The 18,893-nt window shown below is 39.3% G+C and overlaps 1 protein-coding gene across 1 annotated transcript in view; it reads right to left on the bottom strand.

Moving 5' to 3' along the window:
- KCNH8 (potassium voltage-gated channel subfamily H member 8) overlaps nt 1-18,893 on the bottom strand; it is a 445,135-nt gene that overhangs the window by 102,825 nt on the left and 323,417 nt on the right. The window contains exon 8 of the mRNA XM_062179144.1: nt 13,019-13,216. Within this exon, the coding sequence (XP_062035128.1) occupies nt 13,019-13,216 (198 nt within the window). The remainder of the gene's footprint in view (nt 1-13,018; nt 13,217-18,893) is intronic.

Genomic DNA, 18,893 nt, shown 5'->3' with positions numbered 1-18,893 from the left:
GAGTGCTCCAGCTGCTGGTTGCAACGCTCACGTCCCATGTCAGTGTGCCTGGACTTGAGGCCCAGCCCTATGTCTGACTTTAGCTTCTATTAATGAGCACCCTGGGAGGCAACAGTGATGGTTCAAATGATTGATTCCCTGCCACCCATAGGGGACACCCAGGTGGAGTTCCAAGCTCCTAGCTTTGGCCCCAGCCCAGCGTCAGTCACTGTGAGAATTTGGGAAGTAAACCAGTGGATTTGAGCTCTCTCTCTCTCTCTCTCTCTCTCTCTCTCTCTCTGTGTGTGTGTGTGTGTGTGCCTATCAAATTAAAAGACAAAGAAACAAACTCAACAACAGACAATATAGATCTCTTTGACACTCAATTTGCTGGCTGTATTTCTGGCTATGACAAATTTTTATTTTGCACTCTATTCTCATCCATATTGTTTAAATAATAATGTATAATTAAATAGCTACAATAAGACAGTTTTTCACAGTTTGATAGAATAAGCTACAAAGTTTTTTTTTTATTTATTTAATTTAATTTTTTTTTTTTTGGACAGGCAGAGTTAGACAGTGAGAGAGACAGAAAGGTCTTCCTTTTCCCATTGGTTCGCCCCCTAAGTGGCCACTACGGCCGGTGCAGTGCATTGAGCAGGCGCCCTATGCCAATCCGAAGCCAGGAGCCAGGTGCTTCCTCCTGGTCTCCCATGCAGGTGCAGGGCCCAAACACTTGGGCCATCCTCCACTGCCTTCCTGGGCCACAGCAGAGAGCTGGACGGGAAGAGGAGCAACCAGGACAGAATCCAGCGCCCCAACCGGGACTAGAACCCAGTGTGCCGGAATTGCAGGCAGAGGATTAGCCTAGTGAGCCGTGGTGCCAGCCAAGCTAAAAAGTTTAAAAGTAATTATTTTTATTATAATAACAATTTTTTTAAAAAAAATTATGTTTTTATTTTGAAGGTCAGAGTTACGGGGCCATGGCTGTGGCATAATAGGCTAAGCCTCTTCCTGTGGCATCAACATCTCATATAGGCACCAATTTGTGTCCCTAGTGCTCCTCTTCCAATACAGCTCTCTTTTAGTGGCCTGGGAAGGCAGTAGAAGATGGCCCAAGTGCTTGGGCTCCTGCACCCATAAGGGAGACCAGGAAGAAGATTCTGAGTACTGGCTTTGGATCAACCCATCTCCAGTTGTTGTGGCCATTTGGGGTGTGAATCAGAAGATGGAAGACCTCTCTCTGTCTCTCTCTCTCTGTAACTCTCTCTTCCTCTCAAATAAATAAATAAATCTTTTAAAAAAACCAGAGTTACAGAGGGAGAGTGAGAGGGAGAGACAAAGAGAAATCTTCCACTTGTTGGTTCACTCCTCAAATGGCTGCAAACAGCCAGGGCTGTGCAAGGACTAAGCCTGGAGCCAAGAGCTTCTTCCGGGTAGCAAGGGATCCAAGTACTTGGCCCATATTCTGCTACTTTCCCAGACCATTAACAGAAAGCTAGATTGGAAATCAAACATTTGGGACAGGAACCGTAACCCATATGGGATTATGGGATGCCTATGTCACAGGGGGCAGCTTTACCTTTGTAATGCCAGCCCTGCAACTAACTTTTTAAAAATAACACTACTACAACAGGCTAGCCCTTGTCAGAATTTTAGTGTGACTCCCCCAAAGCCATAATTTAAAATTAGCTTTAGAATATTAAATATAATACATCTGCATTGATACCAGCATTGAAGATATTGTTAGCGATGCAACTGAGCATTTTTTGGCATTCTGAGGCTGACATTAACATGACTTCCATGCCAAGCTTTAGCTCTGCTTTGAAGTCACTGTAATTTTAAGGAAGACAGCAGCAAATTTGAGTCCATTCAAGAAATAAGGAAATTTCAGAGAAAAACAGATATTCTATTTAGAGTCATTGTTGCCACCCTGACAAATACCAGTATGGTTCACACCTATGAGCCTCTTATTTCAATGACATTTGTCAAAAAAATTTAATCTTCACTGCCTTACAGAGCCTCCTGTCTGGAACTATCACCAAAGTTTCATGGCTCTAAGAGTTGATGGGGATTGAAGATGGGTTTTCTTTTGGAGAAAAGTATGGCAGAAGGTTTGACCTCACTTTCCAAGTTCATACTTTGGGGAGTATCCGGGTATCTAGAAGCAGAGAAGGTATGACAAGACTTTGTGCTCAACAGTTATTAGAAGAAGGGAAATGGAACGGACCATGCAGATATCCCGGGAAGGTCCTGGACTTGTATGGGGCTGTGACATCGACAGGTGGATGAGAGTTCAGTGCTGTGATATCTATGGGTGAGTCAACTCTAAACCTTGATCCCCATCTTGGAGCAGGATTTGAGAATAGGGTAAGGAGCATAGGACTGGGTAAAAATAATCTGTTTTCATAGTTTCTAGTTAAAATAAAGACTAAAAATTTAGTGGTTTGTCTATTAGAATTATACATCCTTGTATCAAAATCTTGATGACTGGGGAGCAGTGTTAGAAGTTTCTTAGCATGAAGATGGGTACATTAGAGCAAATGTGTCAACATGTTATTATGTCTACTTCAGAACATTTCCAGTGCACATTCTTTTTTCCCCCACCTTAATCAGAAATTACCAAACACTGACATGCTTATTTCATTCCAATTTAACATTGGAATAAGAATTCTTTACAAGATTGTATATCATTATTTCTCTATGGAATAATGGTCACCCTGCCTGAAAAGACATCTCTCTCTCTCTCTCTAAGGTTTTACTTATTTACTTGAAAGGCAGAATTGCAGAGAGAAAGAGAAGAAGAAGAGGAAGAAAAGAGAGAGAGATCTTCCATCTGGGGGTGGGGGGGTCACTCCCAGGTGGCCACAACAGCTACTGACGGTTCAGGCCCAAACTAGGAGTAGGAGCTTCATCTGTATGTCTCATGTGGGTAGCAGGGACCAAACACCTGGGCCATCTCCTGTTGTATTTCCCTGGCCATTAGCAGGAAGCTGAATTGGGAGTGGAGCATCCAGAACACAAACCAGCTAAACCGTGGCCCTGGCCCCTAAAAGACAAAACTAGCCTTCAGTATCTTAGAAAACTTTGATGAAATAAGGTTAATCTTAGGTCTATAAAGAGGAGGCGGCCGGCGCCATGGCCCAATAGGCTAATCCTCCGCCTGCGGCGCCGGCACACTGGGTTCTAGTCCCGGACAGGGCGCCGGATTCTGTCCCGGTTGCTCCTCTTCCAGTCCAGCTCTCTGCTGTGGCCTGGGAGTGCAGTGGAGGATGACCCAAGTGCTTGGGCCCTGCACCCCATGGGAGACCAGGAGAAGCACCTGGCTCCTGCCATCGGATCAGCGCGGTGCGCCTACCGCGGCGGCCATTGGAGGGTGAACCAATGGAAAAGGAAGACCTTTCTGTCTGTCTCTTTCTCTCACTGTCCACTCTGCCTGTCAAAAAAAAAAAAAAAAAAAAAAAAAAAAAAAAAAAAAAAAAAGGAGGAGGCAATGTAATGTTGCAGAGAGAATATGGATTTAAGAGTCAGACAATTTTGGATTTGTCATTTTCTAATTCTGTGAAGGTGGCAAGTTACATAGTTTCCCAGCATGAACTCATGTTCATGCTAACTTATAGTACCTTAGTCCTAAGTCTACATTGAGATTTAAAGATATAGATACATTATATAAACATATATAGTAAATAAATACATAATGTATAACACACTTATGTGTATTTCAAAAAGTTTCTAATTATATTATGTACAAAAATAGTGGGTGTTCAATTCATGTTAATTTTCCCCATAAGCATGAAAAATGGTAGCATGAATAGTGAGCATGCTCAGTGGAGACTGGGATCTTGGTCTAAGATTTTACTGCAAACTTTTAAATAGGTAGGAATGCTTTTTTGGTGAAAAAAATTTCCTGATGAAAGAAATTAAAGAAATACTCAATAAGTACTCGCTATTTTTGCAAGGGCATGCAAGAATATATTATTTATAAACGTTTAAGAATGAACTGTCTCCCAACAGGTAAAAAAAAAAAAACCTCTAGAAAATTGTATATTGCATAATAACTCAGAGGTTTATCTTTTTGTATGGTTTTAAAAGAACAATTATGATTCTCATATATTTTAATTGGAAGATAAGATATCTATTTATGATAAACACCCATCAAATAAAAGCACTGATTTTACTACATGTCAGGGAAATTAAATACCGATTTCAGGCTCCACTAATATATGTATGGACTAAGTGTTTGGAAGCCCTAACATATTTAATGGTATGTAATAGTCTTTTCATGGAGATTAAACTGAGCACAGAGAACAATTTTATTTCATTTATTTTAATACTGCTTTCCTTAATTACGTGTATGATTTTAACTTTACTTTGCTTAATTATAATGTGTAAAGCACTTAAAGTAAGAGAAGTAACATATTCAGATCATTTAGCATACTAATTGTGCATTATCAATAAAGCGAATTACTGGATGAATTGTAGCATTCATAACTGTGGTTGGAAAGTATTAGTCTACGCCCGAGTCACCATAATTTCAATGTCTCATTTCAACACAGAAAATACTTCCAATTAAGGAGTTAAAAAAATAAAATCATGGATCTCATAGCTTTTCATTTCCCAAAGTTGTTCTAACTTTTTTGTCACCAGTAATCATTTCACTCTGGCAAAGAGTATGTGAAACTGTCAGGCCCAATCATTCCATTTGCTAAGAAAGTTTGACTTAGGAACTTCTATATCCAGGTCAGTTTGGAAATTATAACTCACTTTTGCTTTATACAGAGTGAATTTGATATATATAATTCTTTAGTTCTAGACCTGCTGAGTTTGTGGGAGGTTCTTTTTCTTTGTGTAGGAGTTTTGCATAACATACATTTTGTAAAATCCCATCTCGGTAACAGATATTTGAAGAAATCTCAACAATTGGGAAATAAGAAAGTTAAGTAGAACTCAAGTGAAAAAGCACTTCTATAGGACTTCCTGATGGTCTTGGTCTCTCTCTCTCTCTCTCTCTCTGTCTGTCTCTCTCTCTCTCTGTCTCTCCCTCTCTCTGTGTCTCTCTCCCCTTCCCTCACTCCTTCCATCCCTCCCTCCCTCCTGCTTTTCTTTCCATATCCCTTTTCTTTTTTCCTCCTTTGAATTTTGGGCAAGACTATTCTCCTGGGATGTAATTTCTTTCTTCTTCTTCTTCTTCTTCTTCTTCTTCTTCTTCTTCTTCTTCTTCTTCTTCTTCTTCTTCTTCTTCTTCTTCTTCTTCTTTTTTAAAGTACAACTCTGCTTTCCAATGAGTTTCTTTTTTTTCTTTTATTTTAAAGATTTATTTATTTATTTGAAAGGCAGAGTTATACAGAGAGAGAAGGAGAATCAGAGAGAGAGGTCTTCCATCCACAGGTCCATTCCCCAATTGGCCTCAATGGCTGGAGCTGCACAAAACCAAAGCCAGGAGCCAGGAGCTTCTTGGGTGCAGGGGCCCAAGGACTTGGGCCATCTTCTACTGCTTTCCCAAGCCATAGCAGAGAGCTGGATCGGAAGTGGAGCAGCTGGGACTTGAACCCATATGAGATGATGGCACTGCAGGTGGCTTTATCCACTATGCCATAATACCAGCCCCCTGGGATGTATTTCATTACTGATTTCCTTAGTCAATTATTTTGGGGTGACCTCAAAGTATACATGTGCATTGTTTTCCTCTGATAAAAAAAAAAAAAGGAAACCACAGCTTACATTTTGGGTGAGCTTAACTGCCCTCCTCTCTCCTATCCTCTCATGGTTCTGGAATTTCCCAACCTTTGTTACAACTAAACCAGGTTGTGTATGGCAGATGGCAGAGAAAACAGAGTGAGAAAGATTTCCTAAATGATGAATTTAAATACCAGTGCAAAGACATTTTAAGAACAGCTGAATTTGTGAACACTTAGCTCATATGGGTCCAATAAAATTATTTCAGGATAGTACTTATTGGGTGGGAGGATGCAAGGGAAGCCTTGATTGCTTCATGACAATAATTCTTCATTTAAATTGGATGTGTCTTAACCATCTGTACAGGAAGCTTTATCTAACCTCCAAGGCTAAGCTGATGGTCCTTTCAACTGGGACAAAGTCATGATCAGCCCTTGTCTAGACTGTTGAGGAACAACTTACTATTTTATTCCTTTTAGTATTGTTGTTGCTAAGTGAAATGGATACTATGAGAGACAATGAATGACAGGACCAGGCCTTGTCTAGACTGTTGAGGAACAACTTACTATTTTATTACTTTTAGTATTCTTGTTGTTGTTGGTGGTGGTGTTGTTGCTCTGTTTGTTCTACATAAGACCACTGGTTGAACTCTGTAATCAATGCACAATCATTCTTAGGCGTTTAAAATTAACAGAAAAGTGATCTCTGTTAAACATAGGAGTGGGAATAAGAGAGGGAGGAGATATATAGGTTGGCACATGCTCACTCGGACTTACCTCCAATGGTGGAGCTAGAAATGTGCCAGGGGATTTCAACTCAATCATACCAAGGAGGCAGGTACCAATGCCAGCACACTTGGTAAAGTGATAAGTATAAATACACAACCGATCAAAAAGATAGGGTATGTGTCGAAGAGATTTCACAAATAAGACCAGTGTAAGCAAATAATGAAGGATAGAATTAAAAGGGAGAGTATGATCCTGCGGGGGAAGCAGGACACACAGCAGACTCATAGAATGGCAACTGCCCAAAACAGCACTCCTGCCTCAGAATCAACCCTTGGGGCATTAGGATCTGGCTAAAAGGTCCATGAGAGTCTCACAGGCATGGAAAGCCATGACATGGTGGCAAAAAACAATCTAAATGAAAGATCCTGGTGAATAAAACCCCAGCAGAAGGAACAGGCCATCAAGGAGAGAGGGGCCTTTCTCTGAAGGGATGAAGGAACCTCCACTGTGATACAGCCTTGACTAAACAAGTTCAGAGTCGGTGAACTCAAGGGGCTTCCATAGCCTAGACAGCTCATAGCAAGAGTCTCGGGTGATTGCTGACGTCATAAATAAGAGTGTCGATTGTTAAATCAACAACGGGAGTCACTGGGTACATGCTCCCCACGTAGGATCTCTGTCCTTAATGTGTTTTACTATGAAACTTAAACACACTACTAGTTGAACAATACCCTATACCTTGTGCAGTTGTGTGAGTGCAGCCTGATGAAATCCTTGCTTAGTATATACTAAGTTGATCTTCAGTATATGAAGGTAATGGAAAATGAAACTCGATAAAGGGCGGGATGGGAGAGGGAGAGGGGAGGGCCACGGGAGGAGGGGAGGTTGGGAGGGGAGCCACAACAATACAAAAGTTGCACTTTGTAAATTCACATTTATTAAATAAAAAAAAAGCACCCAAAAAACAAACAAACAAAAAAAACAAAAAAACAAAGTCATTAGGTGTCTACAAACAGCAACTGTGAAATATGGCAAAAGAACTATTAAAGACATGGAATATTTTCTAAATATATTCTCTTTGGTGGCAAAAAGGATATGCATCATTAAATACACGTATGTCAGAAAATAGGGTATGTAAAACATTATAAAAAGGCTGAAAAACCATCTTTTGGTAATGGGAGTATGAGTAATTTAAGTTTTTGTATATTTTACAGTCTTTTTTAAATATGCATTATGATAGGAAAAAAGTGAAATATAATAAGTTCATCATCTATTAAATATCTATTTCCATTACTAATTTTGCAAGCTTCTATGAAGGAAAGTATCATGTCTTAGTCATCTTTGTTTCCTAAGCATCTAGCATAGTTCTTGGCATAATTTAATGTGTGCCATAAATATTTATGGAACTAAAACGAACCTCCCATAGTTCAACACTTTCTTTACAAAGTTTCATAATTGTATGCAAGTAGTTTAGAAAATTTATGATGAGGGGCCAGCACTGTGGCCTACTTGGCTAATCCTCTGCCTGTAGTGCCAGCACCCCGGGTTCTACCCAGCTGCTCCTCTTCCAGTCGAGCTCTCTGCTGTGGACTGGAAAGGCAGCGGAGGATGGCCCAAGTGCTTGGGCGCCTGCACCCGCGTGGGAGACCAGGAGGAAGCACCTTGCTCCTAGCTTCGGATCGGCGCAGCGCTGGCCATAGTGGCCATTTGGGGGGTGAACCAATGGAAGGAAGACCTTTCTCTCTGACTCTCTCTCTCACTATCTAACTCTATCTGTCAAATACATAAGAAATAAAAAACAAAAGAAAATTTATGATGAACAATTCAGTCCCAAGCCTTCCTTTTTTGTACTCTCCTACTCCCCAAAGGCAATCTTTAAACATGATTTCTTTTAGGTCCCTATGCGGTTATTATCAACATTTTAGACAACATGATTTTATTGCTATTGCTTGACATATAATTGTTAAGGCAACCTAAAACCAACCTGATGTCAAAGAACTTAACTCATTGTTATTCAGCTTCTCATCACACATTTTGTATTATTTTTAGTTCATCTAATTTATTTTCACAGAAAAATTAATATCAAAGATATATATATATATATACACAAATACTGAGTGTGTAGCTCATCAGTTTCTCAGAGTGAACATAAGTATAGAATTACCCTTAGATGAATAAACAGAATTTTATCAACATCTTGGAGGCCTCCCTTTTATCCCCTTCACAATCACTAACTATCCCACCATCTGAGGCAACTTACTATGAATTATATTATAATCAAGATTAAAAATAAAAATCTTTTAGCTTTTTCTATACAATGTCATATGGGATGCATTTACTTTGTATCTGGTTTTTCCATTCAGCATTTGATTTTGTAAGATTCATGCATGACGTTGCATGGCATAGCAGTTAATTCATCTTCATGAGTGTACAATTCTCTCTTCAAGAGTTATTTCATAATTCATATAGTTGCTCTTCTACTAATAGGCATTCTCCTATTAATGGCACTCTTCTGTTAAATGCACATTTCCAGGTAAAGATTCTTACATTTATGCTTCTATAGGCATCTATGCATGTGTTTTTGTTCATTTCCTCTGATCTTACACTCAGAAATACTATTATTCAGTCACAGAGTATAGGCATGCTTAGATTTGGCAGATTGGCTCCCCACCCCCAACAGAATAGGAGAAGTCAAGATGTTACACATATTCTCAAATACTTGGTGTTTTCAGTGTTTTTAAGTATACCATTCTGGTTTTAATTTGCATGTCCTTGATGAATGATTTTGATCACTTTTTAAAGTACATCTATTGTCTATTTGGGCATTGGAAATCTATTTTGGAACTGCTTTTTCAAGCTTTTGATCATTTTTGGATTGTCTTCTTTTTTCTTATTGATTTGTAAAAATTATTTGTATTTACTAGATAACAGTCCCTTTCCAGATAAACATTTGGAAATATTGCCTCTTATCCTGTGAGTTGTCTGTCCATACTCTTTGGTTTTTAAAGATTCGGTTATTTATTTGAAAGAAGGAGAGAGAGAGGGATGGAAGGAGAGAAGGAGAATGGATGAGAGTGAGGAGTGAGAGAGTTACCTTCCATTTGCTGGTTCACTCCCCAGCTGGCCACAAGAGCTTGAGCTGCGTCAGGCCATTGTCAGAAACTTGGAACTCCACCCAGGTCTCCCCTGTGGGTGGCCAGGGTCCAAGTGCTTGGGCCATCCTAAGCTGCTTTCTCAATTACTTTAACCTGCAGTCAGGATTCAGACTGGTGCTCTGATACGGGATGCTGACATTGTAGACAACAGCTTTGCTTGCTGGACCACAATGCAGCCCCTCATACTCTGAATAATGTCTTTTGATAGAGAAGTTCTGCAGTTCGACTTTTTTGTTATTTTCTTTAATAGTTAGTTTTTTTTATGTTTTTATGAAGCTTTTGCCAAATCCAAGCTCATGAAAACATTCTCTTTTAATACCTTTCAAAAGTCTGTTGCCTATTCTTTCCCATTTAGATCAAAATTCATCTGGAATTAATTTGAATGTGCATTTTTAAAGGAGTCAAGGTTTGAAAATGCATGGATATTTAGTTAACTCAGCAACATTTCTTGAAAGCACTGTGATTTCCCTTTTTCATGATAGTGTTACTGACATTATAAATGAAGTGACCATGTATGTGTGGACCTGATTCTTAACACACTTTCATTTCACTTGTTTATTGTTCTATTCTTGAGCAAAGATCATATATTCTTTTTTTAGAGATTTATTTATTTATTTGAAAGTCAGAGTTAGAGAGAGGGAGAGAGAGATCTTCCATCCACTGGTTCACTCCCCAATTGGCTGCAACAGCCAGAGCTGCACTGATACCAAGCCAGGAGCCAGGAGCTTCTTCTGGGTCCCCCATGTAGGGGCAGAGGCCCAAGAACCAGGGCCATCCTCTACTGCTTTCTCAGGCCACAGCAGAGAGCTGGTTTGGAAGTAGAGCAGCTGGGTCTCGAACTGGTGCCCAAAGGGATGTGGGCGCTTCAGGCCAGGGCATTAATCTGCTGTGCCACAGTGCTGCCCCCCCATTTTTCTCTTAATTTTTGGAATTTTGTAATACACCTTCATATCTGCAGCACAAGTCTTCCAATTGTTCCTTTTTCATGATTTCTTTGATGAATTTTAGCTCTTCTCACTTGCACTAATTTTCATATATGAGCTGTCAGTTTTCAAAGACCCAAGCATACACACACACACATGGGTATGCATCTACTGGGATTTTTGTTGGGATTGCATTGAATCTGTAGATTGATTTGAGTAAAACTGTTTTCTTCATAATATCTAATCCATTATAACCGCCATTATCTAGCCTTCCATTATTTTAAATCATCTGCATAATTTTCTTACTAATGTTTTCTATGTAGAAGTATTGCAGATATTTTAGGTTTATTCCTACAGATTTGATGCTTTTATCATTTCTTTTATTTCATTTTTTCATTTCTTTTATTTTATTTTGTAATTATTACTATTTTATAGAAATACAATTCATTTTTGTATATTAATTTGGTATCCATTGACTTTACTATATTTACCATTAAGACTAACTGCTATTAGAAAGTTTTGGGATCACATCTTTGTTCTGAGTGCTCTCAGAGTTTATGTGGATTTGTCTAGGTACAAATTTTGAACTATTTTTGATTAACTCCTTTGCTTTATACTTTGTACACTGTGTAATGGCACATGCTTATACAGAAGCTAGTAATGTCACTTAAGTAGGAACTTTATACATGTACATGATGAAAACGCTTCCAGGAAATGCTGATGGGTCCCCAGAGTACTCTAGATTGGTCTCCTCAACCAATCTCCATATCCTTCTGTCCTAGATAATGATCTGAATTTGGGCAGTTATTCTTCATTACATCACTTCAATTAGCAATTTCCTTGGTCCTACATAAAGATTTCCAACACAGTTATCCTAGATATAATTGTAATGAGCACCTGAATTTTTCTTTTAAAAACTAAATGATTTGTATATATTTATAGAAATTATATAGAATAGGCCGGTGCTGTGGCTCAACATGCTAATCCTCCACCTGTGCCGCCGGCACACAGGGTTCTAGTCCCAAGGGCGCCAGATTCTGTCCCAGTTGCCCCTCTTCCAGGCCAGCTCTCTGCTATGGCCTGGGAGTGCAGTGGAGGATGGCCCAAGTGCTTGGGCCCTGCACCCCATGGGAGACCAGGAGAAGCACCTGGCTCCTGCCATCGGAACAGCGTGGTATGCCGGCCGCAGTGGCCATTGGAGGGTGAACCAACGGTAAAGGAAGACCTTTCTCTCTGTCTCTCTCTCTCACTGTCCACTCTGCCTGTCAAAAAAAATTATATAGAATAAATTATAGTATATAATTAAACACATATTTACAAGAAGTTTGCCAGGGTTCAGTGAATTCTATCATTTAGACTCACTAAACCTCTGCTACCTTATTGACAAATTGGGCATTATTAATCTTTAACTCATAGTGATATGAGAACTAAGTGAACAAACTGATCAATACTGTGAGCTCTTATATTAGTTCTCCATGTCATACAAGTAATTACTTAATTAAGAAATATTAAAATGCAAGGATCATTTCTCCCAGGCTAGAGTACTTTTCACAATAACACAAAGTTATTCTCCACAATCACAAACCTAGGATTCTTTAACTAAAAAATGCAAATGACTTAGATGCCACTTGGCATTTAAAGGCAATGATTTCCTAGGTGCTGCACAAGCCACCTATATATTTTAATGTCAGTTACAAAAAAAAAAAAAACAAAAAAACCCACTGATTTTATACAGGCAAATCAGCTCAATAAACATTTAACGAACAAATGAAAAAGTGACACAATGATTATTTCCTGTATCTTTTTGCCTTGTGACCAGTGTAACTCCTACCTACAGTAAACAGTGGGGACTATATTATTCCTGAACAATTTCTGTTTCAGACCTCTCACAATATAGTGGATGGCTCCATGGAGAATAAGCTCAATTACCTGACAGATTTTTCAAGTTTCAAATCAAAGGCTTAAGTCTAGAGCATTTGAATGTTTCCCAAACTTTCCTTTAGGAATAGAAGAAACATGGATAAATGCTATACATAAGTACAGTCTGTATTCATCTGTAAAGTGCTTGCCATTTTGTTGGGTTTAAGACAGGCCATCAAAGAGAATAGGAATTATATAAGCCATGAGATGGGGTATGAAGCAGCCACCACAGGCTCTGGCATGCTGTAGCTCTTCAGAAAATGACAATTCCTATTCTCTGCTCCCAAGGCTACCAAGAGGCTGCTAATGTTGCTCCAGTCCCGGATGTGTAACTCAGGGCAATGAGACACAAACACAAGAGGAAAATACCTTACGAAGAAAATAAAGTCCCTGCTCTTTCACAATCAACCACCAGGTAAATGGCTGTTCACTCATCTGCCCAGAACGTCGAATGCATCAGCATCACAGACGTCCATTGCAATCCACATGTATACCCAATGTTTGTCACTGAATTCCCAATTAGTGCCTTTAGACTCTTCGTGTGTGTCCCCATTTATCTCTTGAGTTTCAGGACAAACAGAGCAGCGACAGTGTGGCAGACATGTGCTCCCTTCTTGGTTTAGAGATGTTCTCTTACCACCAATCAGCATGGTGCAGATGGAGAAGATCTTCTCTGCGTCTGTGTTAGCAGAGACGTTGCCAAACCCAACACTGGTGAGGCTGCTGAGGGTGAAGTACAGCGCGGCGATGTAGGCGCTGCGGATTGAGGGGCCCCCCAAGGTGTTGTTGCCATAGTAGGGGGATTCCAGTCTCTTTCCCAACTCATGGAGCCAACCTGCAAGGGAGACAGAAGAGCAAATTAAGCTTAAAGTAGAAGGTCCCAGGATCAGCTCATGTGGGTGATGGCAAAAGAACATTTAGAGGCATCATAATTTGCTCAGACAGAAAAAGAGAGTTAAAAGTAAATTACAAGCAAGGAATTTGAGTTTGTTGCTCTAGAAGCAAAAGTATCTACATGGTTTTGTCGGTAATAAATACAGCAGAGAAATATCCATTTGAGAGTACAAAGTGGTCAAAACTAAACAAGACACCTAGTGCAAGTACTAACCGCAGAGATTGCAATGGAGATCAAAATTCTTAGTGACAGAGCTGTATATATCACTAAACTTGTTAAGCTCATTTTTCAATTGAAATTTCAAGATGTGAGGGGGTTAAGTAAATATTTTAAAGTGCTACATGACAAATAGCAGTGCGACTTTAGATAGGTGAGATGAATTTTATTTCATTTCTGTGAAACTTTTGCCCTTTTTATTCAACTAAGCTCACAACAAAAATGTCTCTTATGTCATGTTACCTTACTTTAGAAGCCTTCTTTGCCACCTCATTCTTCCTTCGGGGATGGAGGTGTGTGTGGGGAGGGGCCGCAGGTTAGGGAAGGGAACCTGCACAGGTAATACATATCTATAATGGAATTGGATGGCTCCATTCAACTGTCTTTTGTTACTGGTGCATATATGTGTCAAAATTTATGAAATTACATGCTTTCAATATGTCTAGTTGTTGTGTCAATTTTACTGTCAAAAGTCTATAAAAGCTATACTAATAAAGAATAGAAAATATAATATTAATGATAATGCCATGATCTACAATGGAAACATAACACAAAGACAACTTTAAAATCCTTTATAGGAAATATTTTCCCCTTAAGAGTCATATTTTATAATTTTATATCTTTTTTTTTTTTTGACAGAGTGGACAGTGAGAGAGAGAGACAGAGAGAAAGATCTTCCTTTACCATTGGTTCACCCTCCAATGGCCGGTGCACCATGCTGATCCGAAGGCAGGAGCCAGGTACTTCTCCTGGTTTCCTATGCAGGTGCAGGGCCCAAGGACTTGGGCCATCCTCCACTGCACTCCCAGGCCACAGCGGAGAGCTGGCCTGGAAGAGGGGCAACCGGGACAGAATCCGGCGCCCCGACTGGGACTAGAACCCTGTGTGCTGGCGCCGCAGGCGGAGGATTAGCCTATTGAGCCGCGGCGCTGGCCTAATTTTATATCTTACAATGAAATATTTTATACTTTTCTTTCTCTGTGTGTAATTTTCACAAGCCTTTTGTTAATATTTGTTAACTTACAACTCATTTTCTTACAAACATTAAACTTAATGACTGTCTGAGAAGAGATGGAAACCACTATACTTCTGAAGAAGTAATAACACATCCAAGTTATACACCGCAGAGCTGTGATAGATAATTAAAATGGAGATTTAAAACAGGGATTCCTTGAGACCACAAAGAAAGGTTTAGTGACTGGTCCTGTGGCTGATTCTCCTTGTCTGAACCTGTAGTTTGCATCAGAAACATCGTGAGGACTGTAAAGATATCACAGGCTCTAGCCTTGGCATTTCTGGAACCGTAGGTGGGAAAGATAGAGATAGGGCTGAGAACTTGCCGTTCTAGCAGGTTCCCAGGTGATGCTGATGCTGCCAAACCACACTTTGACAAACCACTACTCTAGGACAAGGAATCAAAGCTGACGACACTGGAAACCTTTTTAAAAAATACACTGTCTAGGTTCCACCTCCATAAACTGAATCAGAATTTCTGGTGCTAAGTCTAGGTATGGGCATTTTTTTTAAAGTTTCCAAGTAGAATCTAATATGAAGGTGTGGCTTAGAATCATATATTCTAGAACTTTTGAAATCATCAGGCAATAGTAGGATTTAGTAAATGGCAGGCTAAAAAGTGAACACATTAATGAATGCACACATAGTCCTTAAGTGATGGTATGAGATAATATGAGAGCACTTAAGCAGATAGAGCAACATATGTGCATTTGTAAATTTGTACTAGATTTATGTACAAAGTGCAGTGGAAGTGCTTTTTGATGACAGAGAATAATAATCCCATGTAGGGGTTATAGGTTATGAAAAGCAATGCTGTACATAAATTATGGCCATTCACATCACTTAGAAATATTTTGTGGAAGGAATTAACTATAGATTCAAAACAGAAATAAATCTGGTGAATAACTAACCTTTGAGCTTCGGTTTTTTCATTTGTAAAGACAAGGATGCTAATTGGCAACGACATTAAATTAGATGCCACATGAAGAAAATGCCAACCACTGTTACTAGCAGAGCTTTTAGGACATCACATCTTTTTTATTTCCTTCTCTTTCTTCTTCTTCTTTTTTGTTCTTTATTTGACAGATAGAGTTAGACAGTGAGAGAGAGAGAGAGAGAGAGAGAGAGAGAGAGGTCTTCCTTCTGTTGGTTCACCCCCAAAATGGCCGCTGTGGCCGGAGTTATGCAGATCTGAAGCCAGGAGCCAGGTGCTTCTCCCTGGTCTCCATGTGGGTGCAGAGTCCCAAGAACTTGGGCCATCCTCCACTACCCTCCTGGGCCACAGCAGAGAGCTGGACTAGAAGAGGAGCAACCGGAATTAGTATCTGGTGCCCATATGGGATGCCAGCACCGCAGGCAGAGGATTAACCAAGTGAGCCACAGCATCAGCCCCTCTTCTGTTTCATGAGTTGGAATGTAGAAGGCACATAATTCAAAAAGATAAGAGAAAATATGAAGCCAGCAGTGAAGTATAATGGAGAAGGGATGGTGGAGATAGGTGTATTTGGTAGGATCCACTGGCATGTGGCTACAAGGTAGTATTTCCTAATACATGTGGGAGAGAGGAAACCAGGGGACAATAGTTCTTAAAACTGGGTGGTACATACACCTTTTGGTGAATCTGAAGAAAGACACGGGTCCTAATTTATGTGTTTATGTGGAGAACCACACATGATCTCGTGTACATTTACAGGTGACTTGTGGCTTCCTGCAGCCATTTCACTATGTGTGGTCCAAGGATGCACATTAAAATGTTCTGCTCTACAATTTTAAGTGAGAGGGAGGAGAGAAAGCAGTGATAAAGTAAGATGTGGTAAAACTAAGATTAATCTTTTACAGAAACGGTTTAGAAAGAAAAACAATTTATCCAAGAATAGTTAAAGAAATATCACCAAAGCAAGTCAAATATATCTTCTAAAATATTACTGTTGAATGCACTGTAGAAGAGAGGAGACGCAGTGGTAAAATCAAGAAACGAAATTTCATCATTCTATTCAGGATGGAGAATTCTGCAGAGCAATGCCCTTGCAGGAACGGGCCTGAAGCTCTGTAGAGCACGGGCTATGATGGGGGACTGAACGCTGCTGGGCTGGCAATTTTTCAGGCATCCTCTAAGTTGCGCTCTGAAAGAGGTGTCACTTCCTCTCTGCTAGACAAACAAGGGATTAGAGGGGGCTTGTCCCCCTATTGGCCATTCTTGCTAACTATAGGAAAGTCCCCAAAAGTGAAATATGTCACTTTTCCTGAAGAGTAAATATTACCTGACCGAATTTTTCTTTTAGCAGAAGCATGGGGTGGGGGGAGGGAAAGTGGCGCAAAAGCTCATGGTAAAAATGCTGCTTGGAGGGACTGTTACATAAGCCAACATCCCAACATGGGATTTGGGTGTCCCAAATGGTGGCCTACCTTTTTGTGTCATTGACAATCTTATATTTGGAAAACTATACATAATGAAACTCAATATATCTTCCCCTAAAGGAGAAAAAAAGATGCTTCTTGTTTTCAACCGAATGAGCTATACAATCAGTCATAGGACCTATCTGTTGATTAATTTAATTGAAGTATTATCCATTTACCTACAGATTCTGAAATGTTCTCATAAAAAAGAAGTGAACAGAGCCAGCTAATACATTTGTTTCAACTCCTTAAACATAAGGACAACATAGAAGTATTCTCTGCACTCAATCATGTTTTGTAAAATTTGCTTTTCTTAATAAAAAAAGGATAAAAGTTTTTATTAGGACATTTATTATATTTTGATATAGTGCCTATCTGATTATGCACATCTAAGCTTGTTTCTCAGGAGTGGTTTCAGGAACAACACACAACAGTCCTACTTTTGTTGACACTGTACCTCCTTTCTGTCTAGTCAACTGTTTTGTCTATTTTGAGAAATATCGTGCTGTTTAAAAGGATTGCTGCTGAACTGTATTCCAGCTGACAGAGCAGAAGCAATAATTAAAATGGAGAAAACCGCTAACGTGGAGAGGAGGTACCACCCACAAACCTGGGGATTGGCTACATGGTTAAATAAAGCTTTCACAGAACAGCTCGTCCAAAATGAGAGCACATGTTCCACTGTAACAAGACAACATGTCACTGTACTGTAGAGAAGGAGCAATTTAACCGATTTGGAATCCAATCTTTTTTTATGCCAGAGAAACTCATGTCTCTAAAGATGTCCTAGAACAGTCTGTCTGCTTCTGCTCATTTTTTTCTCTCAAGAAAATTTTCAAAAGAGAAACAATACACAATGTAGACTCTGACTATACCGAAAACACTGCCATTTAATAAAAACAAAGGATATCATTAAATAATCTTACAATTACAAAAATCAATTAAATGAACAAAAGAGATTTGTGATATAAAGAAGCAATCAATTTCAAAGGCTGAATAACTCTTAATGACCATATCTAGAAAAGTCTATAATTAGCATGATAATTCAATCTGTGTATTTTTGCATTGCATCCTTAACGTGGACCAAGTATTTTGCATAAATATACACTTTTAAGCCTCAAGAGGATTTCTTATTATTTTACTCTCTAGATTTCATAGGTTTACCACTTACATGTATACATTCACAATTTGTACAAGTGTGACCTACTGTGTACAACAGATATATTCTTGAAAATTTTGGTTTATATTAGTATTTGGTAAATTAACAGATGTGTTAGGCTAGGAATAGGAACATGTTATTTAAGGGAAAACCATTGATGGAAGGAATAGAAGCGTGTTATTTAAGGGAAACCCATGGATGGATATTTTATATCATATTAAATATTTAAGTAACATGAAAACCCACCCAGTCAGATGTGCTTGTTAAGTCAGATTTAGATGTGTGTTTAAATATGAATATGCAGATAATGTAAAGGAAAAAACAACAAGTATTAAAAAACCTATAATTCAAAGTGGTGTTCCACAGAATTTGGTATGAATGACTCAGGTTGTAATGGGAGTTAGCTTAAAAGCAAGAATGGAGCCACCAGTATTGGAATTTTCCAGCCTCTGATTGGCACCTGGATATGACTTTGCTGATGCTACTTGTATTCTCTGTAAGGGGTGCACCTATCGTTGTATTACATGCCCCAACCCAATGGAACATATGTAATGACTATCCATATTCTGACCCATTATCTCAGTAGTGATCACATCACCTTAGGAATGACTATTTCTATTTTAAAGATGAAAAGAGTAAAGCTCAGAGAGATTAAATAAGCTGTTTAAAGGGCCATCAAAGAAGGAGGTGCCTTTCTCTGAAGGGAGGAGAGATCTTCCACTTTGAATATGGCCTTGTCTAAACAAGATTGGAGTTGGTGAACTCAAGAGGCTTCCATAGCCTTGCAGCTCATGACAAGAGCCGCAGGTGATTACTGACGTCATAAATAAG

Source organism: Lepus europaeus, chromosome 2 (genome assembly GCF_033115175.1).
Source record: "Lepus europaeus isolate LE1 chromosome 2, mLepTim1.pri, whole genome shotgun sequence".
Taxonomy (NCBI): Eukaryota; Metazoa; Chordata; class Mammalia; order Lagomorpha; family Leporidae; genus Lepus; species Lepus europaeus.
This window is presented reverse-complemented; position numbering and strand designations above follow the sequence as displayed.